General features: G+C 32.9%; 1 protein-coding gene across 1 annotated transcript; it reads left to right on the forward strand.

The window, feature by feature from the left end:
- The first annotated feature begins 369 nt into the window (after positions 1–369).
- Positions 370–3,095, forward strand: LOC114173573 (putative serine/threonine-protein kinase PBL3). The gene is made up of 6 exons (XM_028058059.2): positions 370–660; positions 1,329–1,645; positions 1,749–1,884; positions 1,988–2,124; positions 2,219–2,342; positions 2,481–3,095. The coding sequence occupies exons 1-6, from the start codon at positions 597–599 to the stop codon at positions 2,933–2,935; spliced, it is 1,233 nt and encodes a 410-aa protein (XP_027913860.2). The 5' UTR covers positions 370–596; the 3' UTR covers positions 2,936–3,095.
- The last annotated feature ends 8,655 nt before the right edge of the window (positions 3,096–11,750 follow it).

Genomic DNA, 11,750 nt, shown 5'->3' on the forward strand with positions numbered 1-11,750 from the left:
AATGTAGCAGCAGGTTTAGTTAATTTAACACAACGCTCTCAGTGTTTAACTCTCCTACTGTTTAAGCAAATTGATATAAGAAAGTAATTCTATGCGACATAAAAAGTCAATTAGTTTGTCAATAGCTACGCAACTGTTTTGTGTCCTTTTATGTTAAAAAATAGAAAGAGTGGATGAAGAAAATAAAAAAACAAGGAGGAGGGTATTCTGGGAAATTCCGAAACGATAAACCAAATTTGACGAGCTCGTATTTCCGAGGGTTGAGATAGAGAGTTCATGACACGTGGCCGCGTATGACGCGGTTCCAATGTCAGTGTTGAGAGTCTTCATAGCGTACGCGAATCCGAAAACACAAGTGATTCTTTTCATCCCTGTTCTGTTCCCCACGCATATTAATCCCTCACCACCTTCTTCTTCGTCTTTCTTTATTTCTATCTTGTCATAATTTTCTTTCTCTCTCTTTCAACTACCCAACCAAACATCTTCCACTCTCAACTTCCTTAGAAATTGCAAACTTCGGAACCCTTTTTTTTTTTGTCTCCTTCACTCGTTCTCTGAAAAGTGTTGCGTAGAATTGACAACTGTGGCAGGGCCTAATGGGTAACTGCCTAGATTCTTCTGCCAAAGTTGATGCAGCTCAGAGCTCCAGATCCACTTCTGGTTCGTCACGTTAGACCATTACCCTCTTTCTGTTTTTTCTTGTTTTCGGTTTTCTGGAGGCTTATGATCCTGATGCTCACTTTTTCATTGATTTTTGAGAACTGGGTTTTCGTGTTTGGGTTGAGGAGGTTGTAAAGTTTAGTTTTTTGTCTCTCTTGGTAACTGGGTTGGATAAAGTTTGATTATTTTCTCGTAGTAGTACAGTAAATATATGATGTTTTTGGAGGGTTGTGTTCTGTTTTTTTGTGAGTGGTTACTGTTTGAAAAATTTCAGCTTGAGATATATATGATATAAGGGTTCAGATTCTTCGAAATAATATCATTTTTCTACTTTTATGATTATGCTTTTAGTATATTTCTCCTTTAATTCTTTTGGGGATGGAAACGTTTCCTTATGGTCTGATTTTAGGCTATGAGGATCAAAGTTTGGTTGAATTGTAAGCAGTTCATAAAGTAATAAAGTGGAAGATTTGGCGTTGTTTTTCTGAGATTATTAGGATTGTGGGTTGAAATGATGAGATTGAATAATAAATAAAGAAACTTGCTTTTTTTTTTTGCAGTGTATTGATGATGGTTAAAATTGAAAGCTCAATTATTTGGCTACTTGCTTTTGTTTGTGGTGGTACCATATATGGATTAACCAATTTTCCCCTTCATTTCTGCATCAGGAATCTCAAAAACTACACCTTCGAGCTTATCTATTCCATCATACAGTGAAAAAAGCAACGCCTTAAGTCTTCCGACACCGAGGTCTGAGGGTGAAATCTTGTCTTCTCCAAATCTTAAGTCCTTCACATTCAATGAGCTGAAGAATGCCACCAGAAATTTTCGGCCCGATAGTCTTCTGGGTGAAGGGGGATTTGGATGCGTCTACAAAGGATGGATCGATGAACACACATTTACAGCTTCAAAGCCTGGATCAGGGATGGTCGTTGCTGTAAAGAAGCTCAAACCTGAAGGTTTTCAAGGTCATAAAGAATGGTTGGTAAGTGTTTGCCTTTAATCCTGCATAAAAATAAAAAAAAGGTACTTTTTTTTTTTGTTTTCTCAATACACATGGTAATGAAATTCTTGATCAATATTTTCAGACTGAGGTTAACTACCTTGGACAACTGTACCATCCAAATCTGGTTAAATTAATTGGTTACTGCTTGGAGGGAGAGAATCGGCTATTGGTCTATGAGTTCATGCCGAAAGGGAGCTTAGAGAACCACCTGTTTAGAAGTAAGTTACATAAACCATCATGCACATATTCGAGATTTATATTTGAGTTTCCTTTGTTAACTGCATATATATTCGAGATTTATATGTTCATTTTACTTGACAGGAGGACCACAACCACTCTCTTGGTCAGTGAGGATGAAAGTGGCTATTGGTGCTGCTAGAGGACTCTCTTTTCTTCATAACGCCAAATCACAAGTCATATACCGTGATTTTAAAGCCTCTAACATTCTACTTGATGCGGTAAGATCAACAAGAATAATATAAACGATGCTGCGAGTTTTTCGTTTTTCTTTTTCTGTGAACTGCTTATACTCATCATGCAAAGGGATTGCAGGAGTTCAATGCTAAACTCTCTGACTTCGGTTTGGCCAAGGCGGGTCCTACTGGTGACAGAACTCACGTCTCTACTCAAGTCATGGGTACTCAAGGATATGCAGCTCCTGAATATGTTGCAACTGGTATGCTTTGTGGTAGATAATGCTTTTACTTCGTTATTAACATTCATAGTTGATGTTGGAAGTGTCACATTAACCAGAGATAAACGACGAAAACATTGATTGTTAAAACATTGAACTAACATCCTAATTGATTTACAGGTAGGTTGACAGCGAAAAGTGATGTGTACAGCTTTGGAGTTGTGTTGCTTGAACTTCTATCCGGAAGAAGAGCTGTGGATAAAACAATAGCTGGTATGGAGCAGAATCTGGTGGACTGGGCAAAACCATATTTGAGCGACAAACGAAGACTGTTCCGGATCATGGACACAAAGTTGGAGGGGCAGTATCCGCAAAAGGGTGCCTTCATGGCTGCCACACTTGCCCTACAATGCCTGAACAGTGAGGCCAAGACAAGGCCTCCAATGACAGAGGTTTTAGCCACTCTGGAACAGATAGAAGCACCCAAAGCTTCTTCCAGAAACTCCCATTCGGAACACCACAGAGTTCACACTCCTGTCAGAAAATCTCCTGCACGCAACAACCGGTCACCGCTAAATCTAACTCCCACTGCATCCCCTCTTCATGCTCACCGGCAATCGCCTCGTGTGCACTGAGATTTTAACGTTAAACAACATATCTATGTATATTCCTTGTTTCTATCAGGTTGTGTTTTGGACAGGAAATGCAATTTTGCCATGCTCAGTAGAATCAATAGTTAACACCATTTATCCAAATGCTATATGCTGCAAGTTGTAGCAGATGTGTTCTTCACCATATCAGTTTCTTCTCATCTTCATTCAGAAAACTAAACATCTTAAGCATAAAAGAAATAGAAACTATAAAATTTAGATTTTGAGATAAAAGGAAGAGTATTTTGTGTTAAAATGGGAATTATTGTGACGTTTTCAAGGAAAAGGTGACGGTTTTGAGTTGTGTGTCAATATAGTTATGATGGGAGAGAGTTGGTGGCACATGTAAAATCGCGAATTAAGCTGTTGTTGTTTACACGGTGGGAAGCAGCGCGGATATGTTAGAATAAATGTGCCAAACGCTGACTTTTTGGAATTTTAACCCTAATTTCTAACAAAGCAAAGCACGTTTAGTATTCGACGTTTTCTCATAAATTTTCCTGTTCTCTATGCAAATATCATGCTCAGGAGGGAAAGAAATTATTATGTTAGAGAGAGAAATTGGGTAAGGGGATATTAACATTAAAATAAGGTGGGAAAAATAAATATATGTAATAATAACGGATGTTAAATAAGGACGCTATTATAGTATACTCATTTTTTTAAATTATTTTTTAATAATTATTTACTTAAACTTAGATAACTATTCATAAAAAAGTTACTGATACAATGAACAAATTACTTAATATCATTTTTTTTATTTTAATAGTTATTGCAATGATAAAATATTTATTATAGTAAAAATGTAATATATAACACGTGTTTTCACTAAAAAAATTTATGACTCTTAAATTAGTATTGGTTAAAAAAATAAAGATGCCGAGATTAGAGACGTTTGTAGGAAAAAAAATTGTAAACTCTTAACAATATTAATTTGAGTGAAAAACAAAACCCCTTTAAGTAAAATTTCACATTCAAAACCTTTGAATGAATAAAAAAAAGAAGAAGCTATAAATGTGATTTGGTTGATTCCTATATATAAGTAACATGTTTTCATAAAAATTGCTAATTGATAACTCACCGATAAAATAATGACAAAAAACAACTCGTGGAGTATGATGTGATTGAAAAACTCGACACTTTTTTTTAACAAGAAGTTTGAAATTTTGAATTGATTAAGACAATATTTTTGTCACTTGGAAGTGATGAGTTGTTCTACAAAATTTAATGTAGATAATGCAAATAAAATACTAATTTTAACTATTAAATCAAAAGAATGACGATGATAATAAAATATCAATAATTTGATCTTCTTCATAAAACATTTAATTAAGTTAACAAATGAATCATCATTGATTATAACTTTTTAATTAACTAATAAAAAGTCAATAAGCTAAATAATTTGATTTGTGATTGAATAATGGTATAAACTATTCACACTAATACGTATGTTACTTTGTATTTTAATATTTTTCTTGAGCTTGTTTCTTAGAAATAATCGGAACATTATAATAATACACTGCCATTTACCAAATTTTATGGCATGTAAGACCCACATGATCCAATTTTAAGGCCTGTGCTGTGTGGATCGTATATGAAACAGAGAAACATAATAAATTCTCTTTTTCACTCTCACGGTTTCCTCGTGCAGCTTCATGAGGTGTGGAAAAGATAAAATTGTCGTACCTTTTGCTGTCACCTTTTACTATCATCACCTCCTTGATGCTGTCACGGATTTAGATTTATCGATGACTTTTTTTTGTAATGTTTTTCTATTGTGTTTTTAAAATATATTGATGATTATTAATTTTAAAATTTTAAAATATATTATTTTTTTAAAATATCAATATAATATATTTTTAATATTTAACAGAAAATACTACGAAAAAATTTAGCAGAAAATCTGGATTCTCTGTTATCACTCCCTTATTTTTTCGATTCTACAGTTTAGAAGTCAAAATGGATTTTTAAATTATTATTCTGGATTGTGTATTCTACCGTACTCTTTTCAAGTTTTGGATTGCAAAATTCAAAAGATTTTTGGTTTACATAATAACCTTAAAGCGAATGTAAAATGTGGATTGTAATATTTATATGGGGTGCAAACAATTGTATTGGGTTAAATTCTACTTTTATGGGCTGGGCTCCTTTTGGGTCTTGGGTCTTAATAGATGTTTAGGAAAATTAGTATTTACACTTCCCTCTTACTTGTGCACTCCTTTCTTCTTCTTTATAACGCAAATTTTCCGAAAATTTTTCTATCAGTATTACCTTACCTCCTCCTTCTCAAAAGGATACACTCACAAATTCTGAATCTAGCACACAGAATGGAACCAATTAAATTTCGTTCTCTTTACAAAGACACTATCTATTTAAAAGTTAACATTTTAATAATTTTGTTATGAATTTGATTGCAAGATTTAAAAATATTATTGTTGTGTATGGTCATATTATTGAATTTGGTTATAATTATAAAGTAACTTTTAAATAATTGATAGTGTAAAATTCTTACACACAAATAATACATCAATCTTAATCCCCATTTTTATCTGGGAAGGGATATTCTCTTTTGATTCGTTAGTTTTGATAAAAAATATTTAAAGTGATTTAATCAATTTAATTGCAAAACATTTGAGCAAAGATAAATATTAAGAGACTTGGAGAAAAACAATGTTTTGAAAACTAAATTTACTTTCTCAGTTTCATGACATTTAAACATGGACTATAAAATAACTTGTTCCAACATGGTAGATGAGTTGTTGTACATTTTCTAATATATGTTTAATTTCTACCATAAAAAATACACTTGACTTCATGATTTATATTTTAAATTATTTTTTAATGTTATTAATCATTTAATATTACCCATTCATGTTACTATTTATTTTTTAAGTATATTTTAATTAATTTTATTTTTGAATCAATTTTTCTAGAATGTAATTCATATGTATGTTAGCAAGTTATTTTTTTACGTTTCAAATATTCTTTTTCTTGTAAATTCAAGTCATTTATAATTTACGTTATATTTATTTCAAGGGTATTATATCTTGTAATTTTAGTTTTCCTTGCATTTTAACTTTTAAAATTTAATTGAAATAATAGTTACTCATACTTATTTAGAAAATAGATGATAACTAGCCTTCCAATTTTTTTTTTTACGGAATGATATCCACCCATTCTATAGTAGAGTTTATTGAGATAGAAAAAAAAATTAAGTATCATTTTAGTATCTGAATTTTGGTCTAAAAATGAAATTCGTTTTTGTATGAAATTTCGATAATTTTGGTCTCTAAACTTTAAAAATGAATGAATATAGTCCTTTAATTCAATTACATGAACTTTTTTTTACATGTTGAACGTATTTTTCAATAAATATTGAACCGGGAATGTATTAAACGGTATAAACAACTTTAATACTAATATTAAACGCGTTCGATCCGTAAAAAAAATAACATAAATAAATTAAAATGACTATATTAATTATTTTTAAAGTTTAAAAATTAAAATATATAAAAACTTTAAACAAAAACAAATTTTATTTTTAAATCAAAATTTTGGAACTAAAAAGATAGTTAACTCTTATTTATCTCTTATTTAAATATTGTGTGTCGTACACTTTAACTCTGAATCATCACAAATCAATCACCATGCCTGTCAAAGTTGTCTTCAATACTCAGAAATTATTAACCAAAGTACAAAGTTACAAACAAAAAATTATAATGAAATTCACTTGAAATGATGACTCTCTATCATCTTGATTGATAAAAAAAGAACAAGAAAATATTTAGCATGCTACATACGACACAGCTCCAAGAGTATTAATGTGTTGATAATTGCTACCAAATCAGTTATCACAAATCACATATTCTCTTCAAAATGGTTTGAAACAAAACAAAGAACCACACATCTCAGGAATTCCATTACTCACTAACCTTTTTCATTGGTAGTCAATGAAAATCTTTACACTTCAGAAACCCAGATTTTGTGTTCCTCACTTAACTTTTTCTCTTTTGAATTTCAAGTATCACCAGGAGTTCCCCCAAACACTTCAGTATGGAATTATCTGTTTATACGAATGATACAACCCTTAATGAAGCGTTCAAGGGAACTCTAGGAAAAACCTGAAGTATATATGTCTTTCTTTATCATCTGCTTCATCAAAATCTTCTACTTCTTGGTTTGGAAACGTTTCCTATGTTGTTATATTTATAGTGGTTTTCTCTTGTCACAGCAACGTTGTTTCTCCCAACAAATACCATCAACCATGCACTGAACCTAGACACTGGTCAAGTGGGAATCATTATGTCTAGCAGTCTCGATTTTCTTTTTCTTTTGTTAATCTTTATACTTGAATCATATATCAGTCATCTTTTTTCTCTCTGGAATCTGGCATCTGGCATGCAAATAATGTGGTGGTATCCTACGTAAGAAGATGTTCTTGTAATATATATATAGGTCACAGGTTGTTTTGTTAAAATATATACGAACCGTAAATGCAAATGCTCTTACTGCTGTTAGTTATGCTTAGGAATGAGTTTATTATGAGAATAAGCTTGACAACATTTGATTCTATGATGAAAGAGTGGGAGTATTTGTTCATTTGAAAGTGGTGGAAGTGGATGGGTCAGAAAAGAATTAGAAAAGCTATGGGAAGATACCATGGCCATTGGCAAGCACTTTCAATGGTATTCTCTTCCCATCTTTCCCACAATTGCGACCACATTCAACAACAATAGGTAATTAATTAATTAGTTATATGAAACTCTCGAAGAATCATAAATTTTATCTTAACTTATAATTGGTTGGATATTTTTTTTATTACTTTAGTTCGATCTATTAAAAATGTAATTGAAATCTTGTATTTATTTAATACAAGTCGATCTTATTCCTCTATTAAAAATTTTCTACCAATATTTAATCCATTTCATAAAAATAGTATTTAAAAAATTAAAGTTAGTTAGCATGACAATTTATTTATGGGTTAATTATGTTTTTTGTTCCAAACTTTAATAAACTTTAATATGATTTTGGTTTTTGTCTCTATATCAAATTTTGATCTTGCTAGGTTCCATACTTAAGAGATGCATTGATGTAGTTCTTCTCCCCCAAAAATATTAACTATTTTTTGGCATGATAACCGGTGAATCACGTTGACCTTTAAAAATGTTGATACATGGGAAAATTGTGGATTGCATCCAACATGATTTGTTGTTTGTCACATCAAAAAATAGTTAATGATGTTTGGCAAAAAAGACTACATCCATATATTTCTTAAGTATAGGAATCTAATCGGATCAAAGTTTGAGATAGGAATGAATTAAACTATTATGATTAAGGGACCAACAACATAGTTAACCTTTTATTTATTAATTCATCCTCAAGCTTTATGTTGTGTTATACCAAATACTTTATCTCAAATCACTTTATCAGTTCTAAGTATGAAAGCAATTTATGAGGAATGGGATGGGTTTAAGTTTAACTCATTTTTATAAAATCAATTTATTAGGTCTTGTTCATTAATGTAAGGAGTCATTAATCAGGGGTGAGACATCACACTGGGTTTGATAACCTTAGGTTATAATACTCCAGACATGGGTTAGAATTACATTAAAGAGTACTTCCAAAAATACCAAAGTAAAGAATATATCTTACAGATAATCAATGGTAGTACAATTGAGAGAAAAGAAGCCAAGTTCAATCCCAATATCTTAATTAGCATCACTTATCTTTAATTTTAAGCAAACCTATTTTCAAACTATAAAACATTTATCATTGTTTTATTACAAACTTGAACAAATCATGGATTACCATTTTATCAATCCAAATCCTTGTGGATGGGGCCTTATTGTGCTTCAATTGAACCAATGCATTTGTTGGATAATTTACACTCTAAAAGTAGAGGACAAACAAGTCTTCGACATCGTTGTTGGGGATTTATGCTTAGATATTTCAGTAATTTCTAATTAGTTTTAAGTTTGGTGTATAGTGTATAAATTTGTGCAGTTTTTAGTCTAGTTTATTTATGTTTTAAAGTTTTACTTTACTCGGCTCACTTGGTCTTGATACGATCCTATCCAGGAAAGATTATGATTGTTTCTGAATTTGAATCCTTAAGAGGCACGACACGAATAAATCAAAGAAGAACGCAAAATAAGATAGAGATAGGACGCCACAATCTAGCAGATTGATAAGTCAAGTGAAGATTCGCCACAAAGATGTTAATCTTTGATAAGAACCGGAGGCCTAAGCCAAGAACAAAGAGAACCCTCTCTTTTAATGAAATCAAATTCAATATATGACTAAAAGTGTCTACATTAGTTTCTAGTACCTTTATTTATAGGCACCTAAATTTAAGCAAACCTGCAAACCCTACAAGAAGGCCCAAACCCAAAACATAAAAGCATAAACTAATTATAAAAGAAAGTTCAAAACCCAAAAACATAAAACATAACTAATTTCTAAAAGAAAACCCAAAAGTTCATCTTCAAGTTCTTCTTGTATGAAATCTTGGGATAATCCTCTATCATTCCCTCCTTCTTGAAGAGAATTTGTCCTCAAATTCGTACCACTTGAAGTTTAGGAAATAAACTTCTATCGTACCCTCCTTCTTAAAGAGAATTTGTCCTCAAATTCGTCTCACTTGAAGATTCTTTATCATTCTCCTCTGTTTGGAGAGAATTCGACCCAAATTCTGAAAGGTCCTCCTGGGTCAAATACGCACCTTATAATGATATATTTGATGGCCCTGCAGTTATTGCACATCGACCCCAATCTATCTTTCATAGGTACCAAAATGACTAGAATAGCACAAGGACTCAAACTTGCCTGAACCGATCCTTTGTCCATAAGTTGCTCCACATGTTTCTGTATCTCTTTAGTTTCTTCTGTGTTACTCCTATAAGTTAGCCTATTAGGAAGGGATGCACCCTGAATGAGATCTATATTATACTTAGTACCCCTTTTAGGAGGTAAACCATGAGGGATGTCTTTAGGAAAGACATCATCATACTTTTTGAGTAGTTGCTCCATACCTGAAGACAAATAAGCTTGCACAAAAGAGAGACAAATATTGTTAGGCATAAGCAAATATAAAGGTTGTTTCTTAATCAACGCTCTGTTTATTTCTTTTTCTCTCAATAAAAAGCTTTTATCACTCCTTATTTTTTTACCTTCCTTTTTCTTGCCTTTTTTTTGGAATTTTCTCTCTTCCTTCTTTTCTCTCTTGCTCTCTTCTCACTCTCATCTTAATTTGTCCTCACAAACTTCTCTAGGAGATAAAGGTGTTAGGGACACCTTTTGCCCCTTAAACAGGAAAGAATACTTATTGGTTAGACCATCATGGGTTACCTTTCTATCATATTGCCAAGGCCTCCCCAACAACAAGTGACTCGCCTCCATAGGTACCACATCACATACTACCTCATCGACATATTTACCTATAGAGAAAGCAATGTTCACCTACTTATCTACCACCAATTATCCATCCTCACTCAACCATTGTAAAGTACTAGGGTGCATAAATGTCACCAAACCAAGCTTTTCCACTAGTCGTTTACTAGCTACATTGGTACAACTTCTTCCATCAATGATGAGTGAACACACCTTTCCCCTAACCATACATCTAGAATGGAAAATATTTCTTCTTTAGGTCTCATCCTCCTTATTCATACTACCCAACAACCGCCTAACCATCAAGAGATCTCCCTCCATAGGGGGACTTCACACTCATTTTCCTCCTCATAACTACTAGATGATTCAGATGATTCACCTGCGGAATTCTCACTAATGTACTCACCATTCGCCAACAACATCATAGTTCTTCTGTTGGGACATTCAACTACGATATGTCCTCTACCCAAACATTTAAAACATTTTATTGCACTAGAACGTGAAGAATCATCATTACTAGCTTGAGAAGTTACTTTACCATTTGAGGACTCCTTTTCCTTAGATTTAGGAATGGTAGAAGTAGCTTCCTCCTTCTTATATTTCTCTGTATCTCTCAATGAGGTGGATGACTTCCTATAGGCACTTCTTCTCTTGAGTTGTTGTTCCACTCTGGTGACTTGGTGAATAAGATCCTCCAAGGTCTCATAATGGTGCATTTCCACCACATCTTGAATCTCCCTATTTAATCCATTCAAGAATTTAGCCATTGTAGCCATATGTGTTTCTTCCACTTCATCTTTCATCAAGGTGACCTCCATCTCTTGAACATACTCTTCAACACTCTTATTTCCCTGTGTAAGTCTTTGTAATTTATTGAAGATCTCTTTTTGATAATAAGGAGGCACAAATATTTCCTTCATAGCTACCTTTAATTGCTCCCATGTAGAAATTGGCAACCGCCTTCTTCTAGCTATGTCCACGGTGATTTGATTCCACCAATTCATAGCATAGACTTCAAACTCCAAGGAAGGCATAAGCACCTTATCATCATCCTCATAATCGTAAGAGTTGAAGATTTAGTCAAGCATTTCCCATGCCAGGTAGGCTTCCGGGTCATTAGCTCCATTAAATTTAGGAATTATAATCTTCCTCCACATCTTATCTCTTCGAGGTGTGTGGTTCCCGAACTTCTCTCGTCTTTGGCCTTGTCTTGGCTTAAAATCATGCTCTTCCTCATCATTATCCCTCCTAAACATGTGGTTCCCAAATGCCTTTCGTCTTTGGCCTCGCCGTGGCCTAAAAACATGTGCCACTTCATCATTAAAAGAAGAATGATATGAATCATCATGTCTCCTTCTTCTTCTCTCCACTCCCTCTAATCTCATGCTCACATCTTCATTAAACTTTTGGA

The sequence above is a fragment of the Vigna unguiculata genome, chromosome 2 (assembly GCF_037176805.1).
Source record: "Vigna unguiculata cultivar grain cowpea cultivar isolate G323 ecotype 2 chromosome 2, ASM3717680v1, whole genome shotgun sequence".
In the NCBI taxonomy this organism is placed as follows: Eukaryota; Viridiplantae; Streptophyta; class Magnoliopsida; order Fabales; family Fabaceae; genus Vigna; species Vigna unguiculata.

Excerpts from the sequence above, each read along its gene's own strand:
- LOC114173573 (XM_028058059.2), top strand. The coding sequence starts at position 597 with ATGGGTAACTGCCTAGATTCTTCTGCCAAAGTTGATGCAGCTCAGAGC. Across the intron at positions 1,646-1,748 it reads AAGGTCATAAAGAATGGTTG|ACTGAGGTTAACTACCTTGG; the intron begins GTAAGTGTTTGC and ends CAATATTTTCAG. Across the intron at positions 2,343-2,480 it reads TCCTGAATATGTTGCAACTG|GTAGGTTGACAGCGAAAAGT; the intron begins GTATGCTTTGTG and ends ATTGATTTACAG.